We start from the raw sequence: 19,291 nt of genomic DNA, 5'->3' as shown, positions 1-19,291 counted from the left end.
CCCAGCGAGAAGGACTTTAAGAAATGAAAATCCCAGTCAGTTATTAGTGTGACGTCTGTCAACTAGCCAGGAAAGCTAGTTGAAAATAACAAAAGGAAGACAATGCTAGTCAGTGCAAGGGAAAATTTTCCAGCTTGAAGGCAAGCGATAGCGTACCCCAGTTTTTAGCCAGCCTGAGAAGTTTTAAATTACACTGTAGGAGATGAAAGAATATTAAATCAGTGCAATCTTAGGTCTGAACGGGTCCAACAAATAGAACAGAAAATTAGCAATTTTCAGAGTTTCACAGAAAAAGCCACCACAGTTGTAAGACAATTATTGGTGACTATTCTCCGTAGACGAATATTCACCAATTTATTCACCATTATTTACCTCGCCTTCGGAGGGAAATTTACAGATTTCGTTGGTCTCAACCGTCTCCAAGAACAAGTAAACCATCTCAATCCAGAGTACCTGTAGCACATCAAGGTTCGCAGCTTACTACTACTTATCAAAATGCGAGCAGTGCCGCAAGGATAATATGCTACTTTTACAAGTACAATCTGTCAAAGCCTTAAACAGAGCACTCGTCCGCAATAGAATCATATTTAGACGGTTAGACGGCTTTTATAAGTAATAGGACATTTTCACTATGGCGTCATTTTACTACAACTACCAGAATCCTTCTGTTTTTTGTTTTCTCGTGCTAATTAGAGGCGCTCTCATACTAATTGGGGTCGTAAGCAGTGCCCAACTCGAAAGCAGCATGCTCCTTTGGGCACTGCTCACACTAAACCAAACAAATTTATCCTAATTCTTTTTAATCCTCCTTTGTAATATAAATGTTTATTGTTTTTTTATGTATTGTACTGAATCTCGTTGTACGTGTGAAAAATAAAAGTTGAATTGAATTGAGAGCTATTGTTCTTTGCTGCCCACTGGGATTACAAAATTTGAATTTGAAAAGGAAAACGAAATGAGTTCTGGTAGTTGTAGTAAAATGACGTCATCATGAAAATGGCCCATTGAGAAGGTCACTACAGGCAGTTTGTAGCCGCTGAATTTATTTCCTGGCGCGCTACTTGCCTTCAAGTTTCATTGTTTGAAAAAGATGGTGTTAGAGCGAAAAGTCAAATACGATTTTTTACGAGCCTGACAGAGGTCATGACAGGCAGGGAAAACAAACAAGGCATTTTAACCCAGCCAGAACCAGTGTTTTAATGAAAAATCTCAGCGAACTAGATATTTAGAAACGTTCCAGCCAGTTAACCGTCTAATGTATTCAGTTCCCAGCCAGCTCTATCCCAACCTGCAGAGCGGGATTTAGTCGAGCGGCCCCATCAGAGTACTCCTGTCAACTTAACAGATCTCGTGCTACAAGGTGAACGAAACAGCTATCACATGATAAGTATCGTGACATCAGTTTGCATTTCAGGTCTCAGCGGAAAGATGCTCATCAACGCTCTTAAGAAAGTTATCCTTGTTATTTGCGTCATTTTCTGTCCGTGCGATGGAAAAACAGCAGAGGAATGGAAAGGGAGAATAATATATCAGGTATTCCTCGTCCAATATTAATTTCATGCAAGGTTGTCTTTCCCCGGAGGAGGGGGGGGGGGGTACTCCCTTATATAACCTGCGTAAGCATGTGCGGCGCCAGAGGGTTTGATGTTTGAGCCGTATTCGTCTGAAATAGGATATAGATTTTAACCATTTTGGTCTGCAAGTCTGACAGACGGGTATGGGTCTGAAAATGGGCTAAATTTTAGAGGCCAGTTACCAAAAAATTACATATTATGGCCTGAAATAGGATCAGGATTTGGACCAGATTCTCCGACCAGATTCCACTGAGTACCCCCCCCCCCCCCCCCCTGGATACTTTCTAAGGCTTTTTTCGTTGAACTATTTGTCTGCGGGTAACATGCAACTAAACAGATACCATCTTTCCTTCGGCCTTCTTCGTCGAAAATTGTATTTCTTGTAACAGTGATCAATTCAAAATATTAAGAAAGAATTCAAATTTAACTGATCACTCACAGTTAAATTATTAATCGTCTAGCCTCAGTAAGAATTTAAAATACAGCTGTATACTTTCCCGTGAACATCACATGAGCAAAAACTGATATGTCACGCAATTCTCGTGTCACACAATTCATAGGTCGCGGAATTACTCACGCGACGGGAGCGCTCCGCGCTCGCCTTGTGCTGACCTCCGCTCGCCTGAAAAACGTTCTGTTCTGTAGGCTATAAAAATCCAGGTCTTTTATATTTTTAGGCCGGTATTAAAACTTCTTGTCTGGTTCTTTCCAAGCTCCTCACAGATCGCTTTGCACCCTCGGGGGAGCCCCCCTCCCAAAAGTGCTCCAATTTGAAGGACTACTGCGGCGGAACATTCAAGGGAATCGAGAAGCACCTCGATTACATCACTGGCTTGGGCGCCAATGCTATTTGGATCTCTCCTATTGTGCAAAACACCGACAAAGGTTACCATGGTTACTGGGCCCAGAACATCTTTAAAATAAACCCGCATTTTGGAAGCGAGGAGGACCTTAAATCTCTGGTGAAAGCTTGCCATGAAAGAGACGTTTGGGTGATGGCAGACCTTGTAGCGAATCATATGGGATATCCACCGAATGCTGACGGGACAGAGAATGTTGAGAATTTCAACAATTTTGTTCCTTTCAATGACCCGAAATACTTCCATCCATACCATTCTTATATAAACTGGCCAGAAGAATGTAAAGATCAATGGAAGATAGAGAATTATTGGCTGGCAAACCTGCCAGATCTGAATCAAAGCCATCCATTCGTGCATCAGACCTTGCTTAACTGGATTCATAACTTGACTGACCAGTTTGAATTTGACGGATACCGACTTGACACAACTATTCAAGTCCCCAAGGATTTCTGGGCAGAGTTCCGTAAGTCCGGTGGGGGGTTCATGATCGGTGAAGCAAACAATGGGCCACCCCCGTGCGGGTCCATGGAGTACGTGGGGGAATACCAGGGATATATTGACTCCGTGTTGGCATATCCCATGTACTGGACGCTGAGGGAGATCTTCCAGGAGAAATCCAAAGACTTCACCGCGTTAAGCACTGCTGTCAAGAGATCGTACGAAATTTATAAGGATAGGTATGTAAGTTACATACATGCATACACTTTATTTAGACACGGTAAAAACATCAGTTACAAGACAAAATTTTAAAATTAAAACTGATTTACATGTTTGCCATGTGGGAGTACGAGGAGGACAATTGACGATCTATTCCATTTCTAAAATTAGTAAAAGATCTAATGGCTCTGACGTTAGATGGAAGGCTGTTCCATAAATGTGCCCCACTGTATCAGAAACTACGTTTCAAAAAATCGGTACGAGGCTTAAGCAGAGCCAATTTGTTATCACTATTCCTAAGTCCATAGTCCGTGCTGAAGGGCTTAAATAGGCCTTTCAGGTACTCTGGTAGCCTCCCGCGCAGTCGTTTTTAGGGGACTCGTATTTGGGGAGGAGGTAATACGAGTCCCCTAAAGTAAAACGACTGTGTGGGAGGCTAGTACTCCGGAGACTGATCATTTAAAGTTTTAAGCCGGAGCGGTGGCCTGTAAGGATCGAGAATTCGCCATCAACGACCAATTTGGCGAATCGCTCATATTCGGTCCAAAAATACCCTTTGGTGAACTACTTTCAAAAATCATATTAAAAGTTCCTACCGAAAGTTAATACCGTATTTCTTTTGCCCTGATTGGTTGCAATTAATGCGAACACGTTTAAAGATTGTCTTCGTTTTTAATCCGCTATCAAGGCACATACCCTTTAATCATGCACAAAATTGTTCGCACAAAGAAAATATTGGGAACACCCATTTCAAACATTTGCGTTCCGAACACTTTCGATTGTGTATAATTTAGGCAAATGTGTAATTAACTCTAATTTTAGTAACCAAGGTTTTGGAAAATACTCAACAGTGTGACTGCCATTTGCTAAGTAACAAATTTAATACATTTTAAATTATCTTCCTCTTCAAACTGCGTGTTTTAAAAATTCGCTGGCATATTACATCGAAGATAAAATGCACCCACGTATAGTTATAAGATTGACTTTTGTTATTAAATTAAGCAGAAAAACTAACGCAGAGAGATTTCTACGTTTCGATGACATCCTGTCATCATTATCAAGAAAATGAAGAAAATTTACATAAGTAGACAAAACTAAACTGAAAACAATAGTCTATTGTTCTAAGCCAGTGAAGTACACAGGCTTAGAACAATAGACTATTGTTTTCAATTATTCAACCCCTGAGGTCACAAGATTTAAGGATATGATCCCCCAAGGTAATTTATCTTCATATTTTAATAACTTCTCCCTAGTACTTTTATAAGAAAAGTATGGGGACAAGATGGGAGAGCTTGTTCTTTAATATTGAGGGTTAGAAGGTTGATAATATAAACAGTGCCTCGTTATTACTTACGACCACGGTACTGTGACCCAAAAAACAGCATAGTCATTTTCTTCTCGAAAAACTTTGTTTTAAAAAATGATCAATAAAAAAGCCTGGTGGCTTAAAAAAATACCAAATTTATATATCTCTATTAAAACTATTTGTTATCCAGTTTTAAAGTTAATTGCTATTCTAATTCATTCTAATTTATGCTGCCCTCCAGGTCCTTTCTCTGCCTCCATTTTTGTAGGCTGTCATTGTTTGATCAAGATGCACATTCTCCACACTGTTTCCTACATATTTCTTATTGTACCAGTTCAAAGAATTTCTATTACCCTTTAAGCCCTAACCGCAATCAGCATCAAATTTCTCTTTATAATATCAATGCTTCTTCAACCCCTGAGGTCATGAGAATTAAGGATATGATCACCAAAGGTGAGTTTCTGCATATTTTCATACCCTCTCCCCAGTACTTTTATGAGAAAAGTATGGGGACAAGGTAGAAGAATTAATTGTTCTCTGATATTGGGGGTGAAAGGGTTACAATTAAGGCACTAATTCTTTGGTGAAGTCATATACTGAAAGTAGAATTAGGTGTTTATCACTAGGGAAAATGGTTTGGGCTTGAGGGATTGAAATCACCGCACGTCAATTCTATACCCTCTGCCCCGCCCCCATGGTTATTACCAGGGGAATCCCCTACATTAGTAGTCATTTAACTGCAGGTATTTGTTGGAAAACACATCTAGTTTAATTTCATTTAATTTTAATTTATTTATTTTGCCACACCACAAATACAATGTAAACAAAAAAATAATAAAAATAGAAGAAGATAGATGTAACAATGGCGAGGAGACCTAAAGGAAACCATGAAGCTTATATTAATTAGGTCTCCTCAGTTATTATTTTACAAGATGAAGTCAAAAAAGAAGATAGGACTTATTAATTTGTAATTTACCACGGCTATACATTTTACAATAGCCTACTTTTAAAAGGTGACTATGTATTAGTGTCGATCAACATTGGTTTTGAACCAATGCAAGCAAGAAGTCTTATGAAACTATCAGTGTTCTGAGTCTGAGCAATGACAAACCCAGGGAGATATGGACACCTAATCTTTCTTCCATTCCTATCCTTAAAAATGTGAATGTGATATTTATGAGCAGTATAGATACAGTATGTATACTTTCAAAAGAGGACGAATAAAAATCATCCAAAATGAGGGGATTTGACCCAATTGGACACACCTTTTTTGCTCCAGGAAGGCTTTTTGGATTAAGAATTTTTCAAAAAACTCAAATGCCACACAACTGGCTGCCAAAACCTCTTACAACTAGACTTAAACTTGATTTTGATGGCAGCTCTGGAATTTGTCTTGATTATGCAATGCCTGCAAAAATAACAGTCTAGTGAAAATACAAGTTTAATCTAAATTTGGCTATATATAACTAATTCCTCTAATGTTAGTTCACATGATCACACATTTCTCTGCAACTTTTGAACGGTCCTCAGTGTATAAGGCTTGTTGAACGAACTTTGATTCTTTAAACACTCTCATTAAAGAAGCAAACGTAAGTTGGTTATAGCGTACACTCAGTACATTGTTATTCCATTCCAAAGGTAATGGAGCAGTCTCCTGCCATTCATTCTTGTCAGGGTCATAGCATTCAATAATGCTGTCCTGTTGATTTGGGTTTCCTTCGCTGGAAATGAAATCTTTTACTAAACAGAGCTTGTTATCAGCACACAAACATGTTAAGTAGCTTTGCATCTTTGGCCTTGCTATAAACTGCCATTCATTTGTTGTTTCATGGTACACTTCACAAGATACTGAACAATCTTTACCTCCACCAGCAATGTAAATTTTCTTGTATGCCGCAGCACCGCAAGCATCCCTTCTCGGTTCCTGAAGGTCAGCAATTTTGTCCCATGTGTTTGTACTAAGGTCATACCTGTCAGCATCGGGCAGGGCCTTGCATTGCCTGTTGTGTTGTTGTAATGAACCACCAAGAAAATAAATAAAATTGTTTTCAGTGGCCACAGCACAAACTCCAAACCTCAAACCCATGTCACAACATGTTACATCTTGCCAAGAGTTTGATTCGGGTGTGTATTTCATGAGATAGGAAAGATGTCTTTTGCCACAAGGCAAGTAGACTCCACTAGAGCGCAGAGAAACACAGCCAGGGCAAGATTTACCATATTCACTCATCAAGGCGTAAACATCTTCATTACTAACACATACACAATCAATTTTCCTCTGCACTTCATTCGGAAATGACTCCCACTCGCTTGAGAATGAATCATAGCTTAATAATCTGCTGTATTGCTGAGATACAAAGTATAAGTTACCGTGACAAGAAACTGCATTTTTGGTGTCATAATTGTAATTGAGATAACCCGGCACCGTGCCACGAAATCTTGACCATTTATCCGAACGAGGATAATAACAAAGAATTTCATCGTTCTCCCTACGTCTAACACAGCCTACTACTATAACGGGGATCTCAAGGGACTTTCTTGGTTTGACACGGAGATGATGGAAACTTTCAGAGTCAATGAACTTCATAGCGTCCTTCACGAGATCCATGCAGCCTTCATTATGATTCACGAGCTCATTTGTCACGATATCACGGCGTAGAAAGTCACGTGATACATAAACAAGTCGAACTTCACGAAACAACTCGGCAAAATGTTCCTTTCGCTCGTTTTTTTCGTGATCAATCCATGTTAGAATGATGTTGAAAACATCTTCCTCGGCGCTTACATTTATTTCGTCACTTGAAATCCACATTTTAACTTCATTGCTCGACAGATTCAAGAACTCTTCCGCTTGCGCTACGGTGCTGAAATTTGAGAGGATGTAGTTTCTCGAGTCGGAAAGAAGTTTTTCGCAGTGGTAGTTTTCTGCAAAATGGTAGGTTGAAACACAATTGGAAACATTTAACTTCTCTGCCACAGTGTTCTCAGCAATAGTTTTCAGATGCGGAAGAACTAAATAGTCTGCCAATACGATCAAATCTCGAGCATTTTCTTCACCTGTTATGTGAACACTCCCGGTGTAGATAAATTCCAGTATGTCGCTTAAACAAATCTCTGTTATCATTTCCAACCGAACTACTCCTTCGTTAGACTCTTTCATGTCGCTACTGAGCAACTTTTCGAAGAAAGTACTTGCCTCTGAAAGAATACGTCTGTGAGCTTTGAAGTCTTTCCCATCCTCGACAACCAAAGTAACGTCGAAAGGATGATCGAGTGTTTCTTGTGGAATGAAACCTCGGTTAGTACCCGGAACATCGCGACTGCTTTGTGATGAAGCTTCCATTGAAATAAGGTTTAGTTTTCAAAGCCACTTGTTGTTAGTCCAATACATTAATACAGCAAAGCCGATCGGGCTTCTGGGACGGCTTGTGGCGTGTTGGTTCATTAATATGGAAGCAGGAGACTGGTCTCTCTATTTAAACACGGAGCGATCCTATAAAAGGGAAGGACACGCCCCCTTTGAAGCGCTTTGTTGGCTTCCAAACGGATCAGTATAATGGTGGATGACGTCGGCAACGGTCGAGGAAAAAAGAGAGAAGAACTATCGTTTGTAAAATCGAAGAGGGAATCGATTTATCAATAAAAATAAGCTAAACGTTAACTATAAATCTTGTAAAACACCAGAAATTAGCGAGATTAACGATATTAACGGAAATAATCAAGTTTCGTTGCCGCAATCGAAATATTATACGAAACTTACCTCGAAATTCGAAATCCTTCTACCAAACACACAGTACAAAGATCGAAACCATTATAAACTGAAGCCTGCAAAGAACTGGACATCTGTATCCCTCCATCTGAACATGCCGATAACCAACCGAGTCTGTGTTGTTCGCCAAAACTGGCGGGATTTATTAAAATTTGGCAGATGTTTTCCGCTAAATTATAAACGACCGCTCGAGTCGTCATGTTGGGTTCAAGTTCATTACCGCTTGTGTATCTATCGATCACGTACGTGAAAACTAACTCTACTAATCCGCTGGAAGTAGCAGTAATAAATTCTAAAGTTCTATGCACAAGTCAAAAATAAAAACATCTAAACACATTTGTCCCATTTCGTACGTGATCATGCATATTTGCATAATTTGCTAATTCGAAAAATCACCAAAGATACAAACAAAACACGACCTGATGTTGCTCTTATGTATCTTATGGATGAAATGATAATGGCAATGGCTGTCACATCAGTATTAAAATTAGCCAGTACTAAATATACAGTAAGCAATAGAGCGGCCGACTTCAAAAAGATTTCCAGCTCCGTCGTCTTGCGTGCGATCGCTCGCCGCTTGAGACACTTCACTTTTCTCCTCCGTTGCCCGCTCCGTTGTTTCTTCTAGGCTTCGCTTCCGCGACTTTGTGTCCTTACTTAGCTCTCCCCCACTAAACGACAGAAAGGATCGAAGCGATTCCATCTCGGAAGCCGGTTTCAGAAGAACAACCTATTTCGAGACAGAGTTTGTTTACGAATTTTATGCTAATCATTTCAGAAATATCTCGAAAGGATAAGATTTTACCAGCCGATAAATGAATTTCCGATCTCACAATAGACGAATAACTTAACTTTCTAAATTCTTCTCCTGTAGCCATATTCGTTGGATTGATTTTGAACAAAATAATTTGAACTAAAACAGCTTTTCCGCCGACTTCACGTCCTTTCGAATCGAAGTTGCGGGAACTTGAACGTTGCTAAAATTAATAAGACCTTTGGTAATCAGCCAATCCGATACGCGCGTTTGGGATTTTTGATTGACAGTCTGAACGGTTCAGCCTGGTCTTATAGGATCGCTCCGTGTTTAACAACGCCTGGCGATATTTGATGTTTGTTTGCTTTCAGTGAAAATCCAAAAGACAGCGGTGTGTAAGCAATACATCGATGTTCAAGGTGAAATATCAGCATTTTTCTTTCAACTAAGGGGCTAATTTCTTCTTCGTTTCAGTTTTCAGCGATCTTCAAAGCCTCTGCAAGGCGTGACCGAGAGGGACTACAACTGAGTCCATTTCGTTGGTATCTCGCGCTTCATCCGTTTGTAAACGACAGTCTGTGTGAACACTAAGGGGTCAGTTGTAGGTCCCAGCTCTGATCGCCTCTTACACAGCGACCTTGGAGTGGAGGATGAAAAATATAAATAATGGATCAGATAATTAACTCTGCAGTGTATGTTAAAGTGCTAAAGTGAACCTATGAATTTCCCACTAAGCGTTAGCCCTGGTAAGGAAATGACAGAGAATCGATCGAACTCGCGACCTCAGGATTTGATCACAGGGGAGCCTGGTGGTTAAGTCAGTAGAGCAACAGACGATCAAATGCGGAAGTGGTGGGTACGATTCCCGCTGAGGTCGGAGATTTCTTCTTTGCCTCGTGTGTAGTGTCTCATTTCCATACTAGGGCATTTTTAAATACACTGCAAAGTTGATTCTCTGATCCACTATTTGTATGTGTCCTTACTGCTAGCGACACAATATTCATTTGATGAAAAATATACACTTAGGTTACACTTGCCTAAAACAGCAAATCAGTGAAGTTTTGCGACTGGTATGTTCCGCAAAATTGAGAACAGGAAAGGAACATTCGCCCTGAGCCTTCAAAACTGAATGAATCGTCATGAATCGTCATGAGAACAAGAGTCCAAAGTTGTTGTTACGGGCGTTCCCCTTGTTATAAATTTAAGTGATCGGTTTGTCAAGCGACTGTGGGCATTTTAGTTTCAGGTTCAACAGAACTTTGGAGTTTTCTCGTGCTTTACGTAACGCTGGTCTACGAGATTCAAAGAGTTAACGGGCAGGATAAAAAGCCTACCCCAGCAAGGAATCCAGAGTCCATTTATTGTGATCAGCGTCACGGCCTCAGTTTAAAGTGTTCTGGAATGTTCTAGATGAATTGATTAGGAGATCCACCGGTAATTTTCGATGTTCACTTTTTGTCAACAGTGGGCGAATCAGTTTGAAAACGTAGTATAGGTCATATCTGCAGCTACTCAGTTTGCGAATTCTGAAACAGTTTCTGGTATAGTAAGGTTGAACTTGGGGTTGCTTGACACTTCACCGAAGGTTTGAAAGATCTTTGAACGGATGCTCAATGGTCTTGGAGGCGTGTGCTGTGAGAAAATGGATTCAATTAATAACCTTCGCTGATTAAGCAAACGTATGGCATTTGTAGAAACTTAGTGGTGCAGCATTAAAGGGAGAAGAACAGAAAGAACGGGTATGTTTTATTTAACTCTTTCAAACACTAATAACCAATAATCAATTCTAAATGGTGTGTATTTGTTTTGCTTTCTATACAAAGGGTATTTTTGGACCGAATATGAGCGATTCGCCAAATTGGTCGTTGACGGCGAATTCTCGATCCTTACAGGCAGCCGCTCTTAAACATCAATTTAAATGTTTGGTTTTTCCTTCTAATACAGAGATTATCCCATCCCAGCTTACCGTGGAGTTCTCTCAAGTCAAAGCTTTTTAGATCAGCTATCTCCGCAGTAGTTATCTCGTTTCGAGGGCTGTTTAATTATGTACCAATAAATAATAGTTTTCATTGTCAAGGTCTTACTAGGAAAAAGAAAATTCCGAGTCCCCAACAAGAATCGAACTCATGACCTTCCGGATACCGGTTCGAATGCTCGACCACTAAGCAATGGGACGTTTCAGTATGTTGGAGTGCTTGTGCGAAGCGGGTCCTCGGGTACATATCTCCAACTAAAATGACCTCGCTCACCGCACAGGTCTCAGTCCAATAGCTAATTGGTGGTAGAGCACCCCAAGCGTTAATCTGGAAGATCATGCATTCAGTTTCCGTTGGGGACTCAGAATTAGGGGGGTTGAAGCAACGACGACGGCAACGGCAACGAAAACGTCCCCGAAAATATATTCATTTGTGTTGCTCGCGATTATTTCAACTCGCTTAACTTAAACAAAAATGGCGAACTATCCGGGAACCAAATTGGCAGGAGTGGCGTGCAAGTTAAAAAAGAAAATGAAAAATTCACCGTCGTGCGTTCCGTTCTCCACAAAACCTAAAATGTGGTCATTCACGTTGTTGTTTTGCAGAGGACGGCAGAAACATGTACCAAAATGTAAAACGCATGTGCAGAGCGATTGTTTTTGCTCATTAAAGTTATTGTTTTGCAGCGTTGTCGTTGCCGTCGCCGTCGTCGTTGCTTAAAGCCTGCGACACACTTGGCGATTTTATACGCCGATCGCCGCGGTCGGCGAAAATTGCCAGGTATGCCCGGTGCAGCGATTGCCATTCTCGCCGACCGCCGCTATAGGCGTATAAAATCGCCGATATCTGGCATGTCAGATATCGGCGATTAAATTCGCCGGCATTCTCCAAGTGTACCCGTTCTCGCGATTTTGTTCGGTCATTACTGCGGATCGCCAGTAAAGTCAACCCATCAGGTTGGGTGATTTTATCACATGAATTTTTAAAACTGCCACATCGCCGCGATCGGCGAAAAAAATCGCCAAGTGTGTCCGTACTAATCGTTAGCGGAAATCGCAAGCGATTTTTGCTGGCGATCAAATTCGCCGCGATCGGCGTATAAAATCGCCTGGTGTGTCGCCGGCTTTAGCTCCTTATTACCTCTTTCCGGGGATTACACATAGGCAAGAGACTATGTATACACAAAGAATTTTAAAATTGGTAAATTACAATTCAAAAACGGTGCGTTTTCGTAAAATGTCAGGACAAGTGTTTATGTAATGTTGAGACATCATGGAAAAAAGATATATAATACCTCAGGTTGACTGAAAAAGTCAGCAAAGAATGGGTCAAATTTACTTTATTTTACATTGATGGTCCGTTTCAAGGTTTACACATAGGCTGAAAATTGTCGGTATTTACACAACGAATGTTACAAATTAGTAAATTACAATTAAAAAAAAGGTGAGTTTTCGTAGAATTTGTCTATGTAATGCTGGGACATCATGGTAAAAAAGGCCACATTAAGAACATTGACTGAATAAATCAGCAAAGAACAGGGGCGGATCCAGAAAGGTGGGGCCGACGAAATTGTGGCGCTTTCCCCCTGCCCCCAGCCCCCTCCAGCGCAATGAAAAATTGACAGTCGTGGAGATTCTGTTTTACAGCATTCTGGAAGCATTTGTGACCAAAAGTTAAGGCTTCGGAAGAAAGACTTTATGAGGATTTTTTTTAAAACGACTTTTTGCAAAATACTATTGGAAAGACGGTTACGAAAAGTACAATAAAATACGCAAGAAAAAAGGGGGTCCCCGGCCCCCTCGTCCTCCCCCCACGCCCCCCCCCCCCCCCCCGCCCCCTAAATCCGCCCCTGAAGAATTGATCAAATTCACTTAATTTTAAATTGTTGGTTCGCTATCTCTTGTATCTTGCACTTGGCTGAAACAGTTCCCTGCTTAGTCCTTAATTTTTCTAAAGTAAAAGGTAAAGGAAAAGGAATTTTCGTTCCCAGTCACCAACATCAATTAAAAGAAAAAGATAGCTTTATCTGTTATTTCACGCTAACACTTGATCATGTTATTTCAGATCCATCTTTGGGGGCTTTGTAGATAACCATGACAATCCAAGATTTCTGAATTTGAACCCAAGCTACACCGGACTCAAAAACGAGCTGACGTTTGTGATGATGGGGGACTGGATTCCAATAGTATATTACGGAACGGAGCAAGGGTTTAATGGCGGCTCCGATCCCAACAACCGCGAATCGCTCTGGCCTTACATGTCTACTGAACATCCACTGTACAAATTTATTCAGACTCTAGCAAAATTTAGAACATCTCTTGGTAAAGATTGGCTGCAGAACAAACAGGTAAGATGGTGGAGGATTGCAACTCGTTTTCATCATTTCATTTGCGAAAAAATTGTAACTTAAACAAAGACGATAAAACATCAACAAAAATGTTTATCAAAATACTGCATTTCCTTGATTAAACGCCTACCCTCTATCTGCAAAGTACCCTAGCAGGCCTAGCGCTTTATTGACCAATGGAAATCTAGACGACTCTTATGTCCTCACAAATGAAAAAAAGTGAGAGTGAACATTACCATAGAAAGCAATCCTTATTTGTTACACGCAGTCTATTCGCTCGCAAAACATGACGCAAAATTCGCGCTTTCTGCGAATAAAGGAGTTTTAGCAACAACGACGGTGATGGCAACGAAAACGTCAAAAAACAATAGGCTTAACAACCAGAATAACAACTCTGCACGTGCATTACACTTTTTGTTACATTTCTTTGCCGTCACTACACGACTAGGACGTGAAATTTCCCGATGGGACGTTTTATGGAGGACGTAAACACACGACGGCGAATTGTTCTTACTCTTTCTAAACTTGGGTGCTGTCTCCACGAATACAACTCCAGGAAATTTTACCTACATTTGATATCTAAAGCGAATTGGAATAATCGCGTGGATGTTCCAAAAAACGCGAATTCATTTTAATAGTGATGTTTTCCCTGCCATCGCCATCGTCGTTGCTAAAACTCCCTAAAGTATATGTTCTGGACTGCGAAACCAACCATCGCCAGAAATGAAAACTGCTGGACTGAATGGCGGAGTTCACCTGAAAAGGAGGAAAAGTTGCTGCTTTTGACCTCAACATAAAAGCTTGAAGCTTTAGTACACGAGGAAGAGTGTTCTATCCTATTTCCATACGTCAAGGGGTGGAATGAGAAAACGAGGTGCGGCCAAGCTTTTTTCAACTTCGAGATGTTTGGAAATCGGATGCAACACTCTTTTGAGTCAGTTAAAAAAGCATCTCAAATCATTAGTAATTCTTGGAGAAATTCGAAGAAAAAGTTCACCAAATTTTATGATAATTAAGATCACTTTTTGAAACCTCCTTCACGGATGATTTCGTTTGTTTTCTCTTAATAAATTATTAATGAGTTTGAGCATATATCTACAAATACACGGTGGTATATTCGCCCCTTATCCTACCCTTGTAAGAAAATTTAGGGTATGCCGCATCTCACCGCATGATCTACTACTATCCCACAATCACCCACCCTTGGATCCTCTTCTGGGGTAATAATGTCATTTATTGTAGAGCGGTTTTCAATTAAGTGTCGTAAAACCAAAACCACAGTAATTACTCTGGCCAATCGCAACAGATGTAAACAACACAACGAGCCAATCAGAATTCGAAGCAATACACGTAACTGTGGCGCCAAGCGCGGAAAAACGCGCGGTTCCCATTGGTTGAAATGGTGGCGCAAGTTTTAACCAATCACAGCGCGTAGTAATACAAAAGCAAAGCAAACGTGAAATTACTTTCGACACTCAATTGAAAACCACTCAGTTAGTACGCGCGGTGTAATTGGTCAATTTTCGGGCCGTATTTCCGTATTTCGTATTTTAAGATATAATAAATATCTTACTAACCTTTTTTTTTTTGGCCCGTACTGTAAGTAACGAATCCTCGTTTTGTTTTTCCCTTTGATTTATGGCCCGCTCGGTCCGTAAGTTACAGTACGGTCCTCGAACTTGGTTAGTAAGAGGTATATTAATTTTCAGGTGCATCTTACTAACCCGCCATCTTTGTTTCCATATTTAGGTGGAGGCTCATGTTCAATCCGATGCTTATGCGTTTTCAAGAGGCCAGATTATGGTCGTGGTTACTTCGCAGGATAACACTTTCAACCTGACAATTCAGAATTCCCCTTACGACGCGGAAAATATCCTAAGGAATGTGCTGAATCCCATGGAAACGTTTAGGGTTTCCTCGGATGGCTCCCTTCCGGTCACTTTAAACTCAGGGGAGCCTCTTGTTCTACAAAAACAATGAATCACGGATACTGGTGCGCAATGATACAGGACTTAAGGGGGAGGGGGTGAGGAGGTCTGATAAAGTAATATGATTTTGTAAGTTTTCAGCGTTTTACCATTATTATCTACTGCCGTCCGTATGTGCCAACATATATAATGGAGCTTCTAAGCAATCCAAAATTGCCTTCATAGAATCACAGTGTGAGCCACGTCTTTCGAAATTTTTAATATGTTTTAGAATGGAGAGAGGGGGAAATTGCTGAATTTTAGGGAAATTGAGAACGTTACCATTTTAAGGTGATTATAACTTAACAAAGAAAATCGCACGGAAAATACTAAAACTGCAGCCAGGGTTCAGGACTAAGATATATAAAATGGTTTGATACTGGCTTAAAAAACGCTTAAAGCAAACGTTTGTGAAAAAAAGAGACGTTTCAACGTAAGAGCTTAGGTCTTCATCGGTTATCAGTTATGCAAATGTTGGTATGCCCGCCAGAAGACAGCAAATTAACAAAGGAAAGTAATAGTGTTTAAATGGTCTTTTATGATAATTTCTTGCTCTGTAAACGATGCTAATGTCTTCGTAAAGATCACGCATCAACACGATCATAGCATGGATTTGAAATTTTGGTGAAGATTGAACGGTCTTATTCTGTTTTGCTATTTGATCTTGAAAACGATCTTAAGATTAACGAAGCCTCGAAGTCCTCTTAAGTCAAGATTGGCTGCGGTCACATCTGGGCTACTAACTATAGTTAAGACGGGGATAACTATAGTTAGCTATTTCGGTAATGTGACCGCTTCTCTGTTCAAACTAACTATAGTTAGAAAATCTACGCCTCGGTGATCCAAAACAATACAGACTAACTATAGTTATACCCAAGCAGGGTTCATGGGTTAGTCTTAAGTTTACAAACAAACAACCAATCAGAATGTGACAATTCTTTTTCACGTGCGAGATGAGCATCACAAATATGCAAAATTAAAAACCAAGCGTGAAGCGAGGGGAAAACCAAAAACAACAAACAAAGAAATCTACATACAACAAGGTAGCAACAAGTGGCGTCGAGCATCGGTTAAAATTGTCAGTTTATTTCGCATTTTTCTCTGACGGTTTGCCGCTTGGAAAAAATATTAAAGAAGAATAACTGGACACACTCTACGTCGTTCAACCATGTTGACATTTCACGAATAAACAATAAGGGCGGTCACGAACCTCTTTTAATTCTGACGTCATACACAGGCTAATTAGAACTAACTGTAGTTAACTGCGCGGTGTGACCGCAAAGTCGACCGAAAACACTAATTACAGTTAGGTATGATGTCACGTAACTTGACACTAACTTGAGTTAAACTTTAGTTACTTAGTAGAATAAAAATCTATTGTTAATATAACAATGGTCTATTGTTGATATAACAATAGTCTGTTGTTTCTCGACAGAAATCTATTGTTAATATAACAATAGACTATTGTTGATATAACAATAGTCTATTGTATTTTCACATGTAAAAATACGATATTTTTACGTGTAAAAATATCAGCCAATCAGAAATACATTTATCGGGTTCTCGACTATATGGCATGGTTTTGGTTTATGGAATGGTTGATTCTTGTTTATATAATAAACAGAATAATACATGGACGCTTGGAGATATGGAATTTATCTTCTCGTGTTCACATTCGATATCTCACTCGTTGGCTGCGCTCACTCGTTCGATATCGATGTCAACACTCGACGATAAATTCCATATCTCCGCGCGCCCATGTATTACTCTCTATGTAATCAATCGTATGCCTGATTTCAAAGGTCTCCTCCTCTTTCATCATATGGCAGTCCTAATTTGTAACTGTAGTTAAAACAGTTATTGCAGTTTTTAAGCCTACAGCTTCTATACATTTTTATTTAAAGTTTTTTACAATTAATGTGAACGAATAAATGTTTATTTTCCATGATATAAGTCAGATAGTTTTTACAATATTGGAGATTTTAAAACAGACTTATTTAATCGTTGTAGGAGAAATTCCTTCATTTCACTCTCGTAGGTGACGAGAAAGAGCGTTTAATGGATTGAGGATAAACATTCCAGATGTGTATTGCTATTCTTAATTTCGTACTCCATTTATATCTTAATTTTATTATGAATCCATCAGTACATTTGTAACGCAAAATTGGATGAATAAAGACAATATATTTAAAATCCGCTTTTTAAATATTGAAACCAGCTACCATTACGTGTGCGATACTCCACAGGTATCAACGTCTTTAAGGCCGGTCTTGATCATTTTAAGTTATCTCAACCTGATTCACCTAATGGATTCTGGGAACTATCGGAACAAATTTTTAATAGAATAAGCGATAAAAGTTATCATGTAAATTACTTATTGGCTAATTGCGATGATGCCATGCAGCAAAATATCTTGTTTTAATTCTATCGCTTTCTTGTTTTTATAGCCTGCTAGATCTCCTTAGCTTACATTGATACATTTTTATTTCTTTCCACGTGATTGTAATAATTTTGTAAGTAGTTTTTTGTTAGAGATATCCTGAATGAGATATAATAAAGTTATCTTATCTTATCCTACCTGAATGGGTTAAAATTGAACATCACGATGATTTAGCGCATTAGACCAAATATTTCTTATCCATTTTCCATACTGTCATATTTTCCTTAAACCTTCCAGATAAACTGGAAAAAGCCAATTTCATCCCTCTAAAAAAGGTACGATAAAAGGCGCTCTTCGAATATCAACCTTTGGACTGCTAGCGTCAGGGATTTTTAAAGCCGTAGGGCATGAGCTGTTTTATGGCAAAACTCAAAACAATTTTTGAATACAAAATTTCTTTTCATATTAACCCCCTAGCCCCATTCTGTAAAAGCACTTCTCAAAAACAAGCCCTTAAACGCGTCCTTTAAATCAACAAAGGGAAATTTAACGGTAATTTATGTTTACATTGAATGGAAAGTGGTTTATTCGGCAAACAACAAAACTGAATGTGAATCTTCATTTCTCAGTCAAAACAACTTAACAGCTTAAGTTAAGCAGTGTCATTTCGAGGCCCTTTTCAGAATAGTTGTTGGCTTCACACTACAAGCTAAGTTAGTTTCAAGTAAGCACTTGATTCAAGTGCACTTGAAAATCTCAAGTCGCACTTTAGAAAACTTGGCTTCACACCTGGTGACAAAGTATACACTTGAAGCACAAGCTGTCAATCATTGTTCGCGGTAAAATCAGAAATGCGATTGCTCGCCGGAAAATCATGGAGCCTTTGCAACGAAAAAACATTTTATGTTGTTTACTCTTTATTTTGTCTTTAATTTTAACTCAGAGAGTTTTAACATTACAGGGAATGCATAGGTACTTCATTGTTTACGAGTACTTGGCGACAAAACAAAAGAACAGGCGACATCTTCTGAACTGAAAATCGATGGTTCAGGCTGTTTCTAAAGATGAAATTCAAATAAGATCGTAAGTTTAACTATTTGTATCGGCTTTTCCTTTTTTTATGGTTACTTACAAAAAAGACTGTTCCATGGAGTCCTCAAACTGCGAGGCGTATCTCCAGCCATCCATTTTGATTTTTTTTGGATTAATTTTAGTTCACGGCAAAATGTTTATCTGTTCTGGCACCGCAGCACGTGGCTTTCAGTTGGTTTTCCTTTTCCTATTGGTCAAGTACATTCTCAAGTGTGGTGTTGGCCATACTTGGCGGCGTACTTCGGCTTCTTTGAACTACGAACGTTTCCATAGTCACTAAGTAAAGTTCAAGTTGGTAGGTTTTACCCCTTCACACTCAAGTAGGTTTCAAGTGCACTTAGATTTTACTTACAAGCTCTAGTGTGAAGCCCCCAAGTATATATGTTTATTACGCTTCTAATAACAGAATAAAAGGCGACAGATACTAAGAATAAGGATTCAAGGATTGGATCTAAACTCTGGAATGGAATCCCAAGGTATATTTCAGTAAAGCAAAAAATATCCTTTAAAAATTACCTCTAAAATGTGCTACTACAGTTTATGAAATATGAGGAAGCTTATGTTGATGTCCATACCTTAATAAGTCATCTATTCTCCTAATCATTGGAA

At 39.4% G+C, this 19,291-nt stretch overlaps 2 protein-coding genes across 2 annotated transcripts; one reads left to right on the top strand and one right to left on the bottom strand.

Moving 5' to 3' along the window:
- The first annotated feature begins 1,379 nt into the window (after positions 1 to 1,379).
- Positions 1,380 to 17,785, top strand: LOC146454551 (uncharacterized). The gene is made up of 4 exons (XM_085095313.1): positions 1,380 to 1,533; positions 2,288 to 3,111; positions 12,961 to 13,243; positions 14,993 to 17,785. The coding sequence occupies exons 1-4, from the start codon at positions 1,381 to 1,383 to the stop codon at positions 15,221 to 15,223; spliced, it is 1,491 nt and encodes a 496-aa protein (XP_084951439.1). The 5' UTR covers position 1,380; the 3' UTR covers positions 15,224 to 17,785.
- Positions 4,548 to 7,834, bottom strand: LOC146454552 (kelch-like protein 21). Its single transcript, XM_085095164.1, has one exon. It carries the CDS (start codon positions 7,738 to 7,740, stop codon positions 5,884 to 5,886), a length of 1,857 nt encoding a protein of 618 aa, XP_084951290.1. The 5' UTR covers positions 7,741 to 7,834; the 3' UTR covers positions 4,548 to 5,883.
- Positions 17,786 to 19,291: the final 1,506 nt, after the last annotated feature.

Source organism: Pavona decussata, unplaced genomic scaffold (assembly GCF_977016875.1).
Source record: "Pavona decussata unplaced genomic scaffold, jaPavDecu1.1 SCAFFOLD_300, whole genome shotgun sequence".
NCBI lineage: Eukaryota > Metazoa > Cnidaria > Anthozoa > Scleractinia > Agariciidae > Pavona > Pavona decussata.
This window is presented reverse-complemented; position numbering and strand designations above follow the sequence as displayed.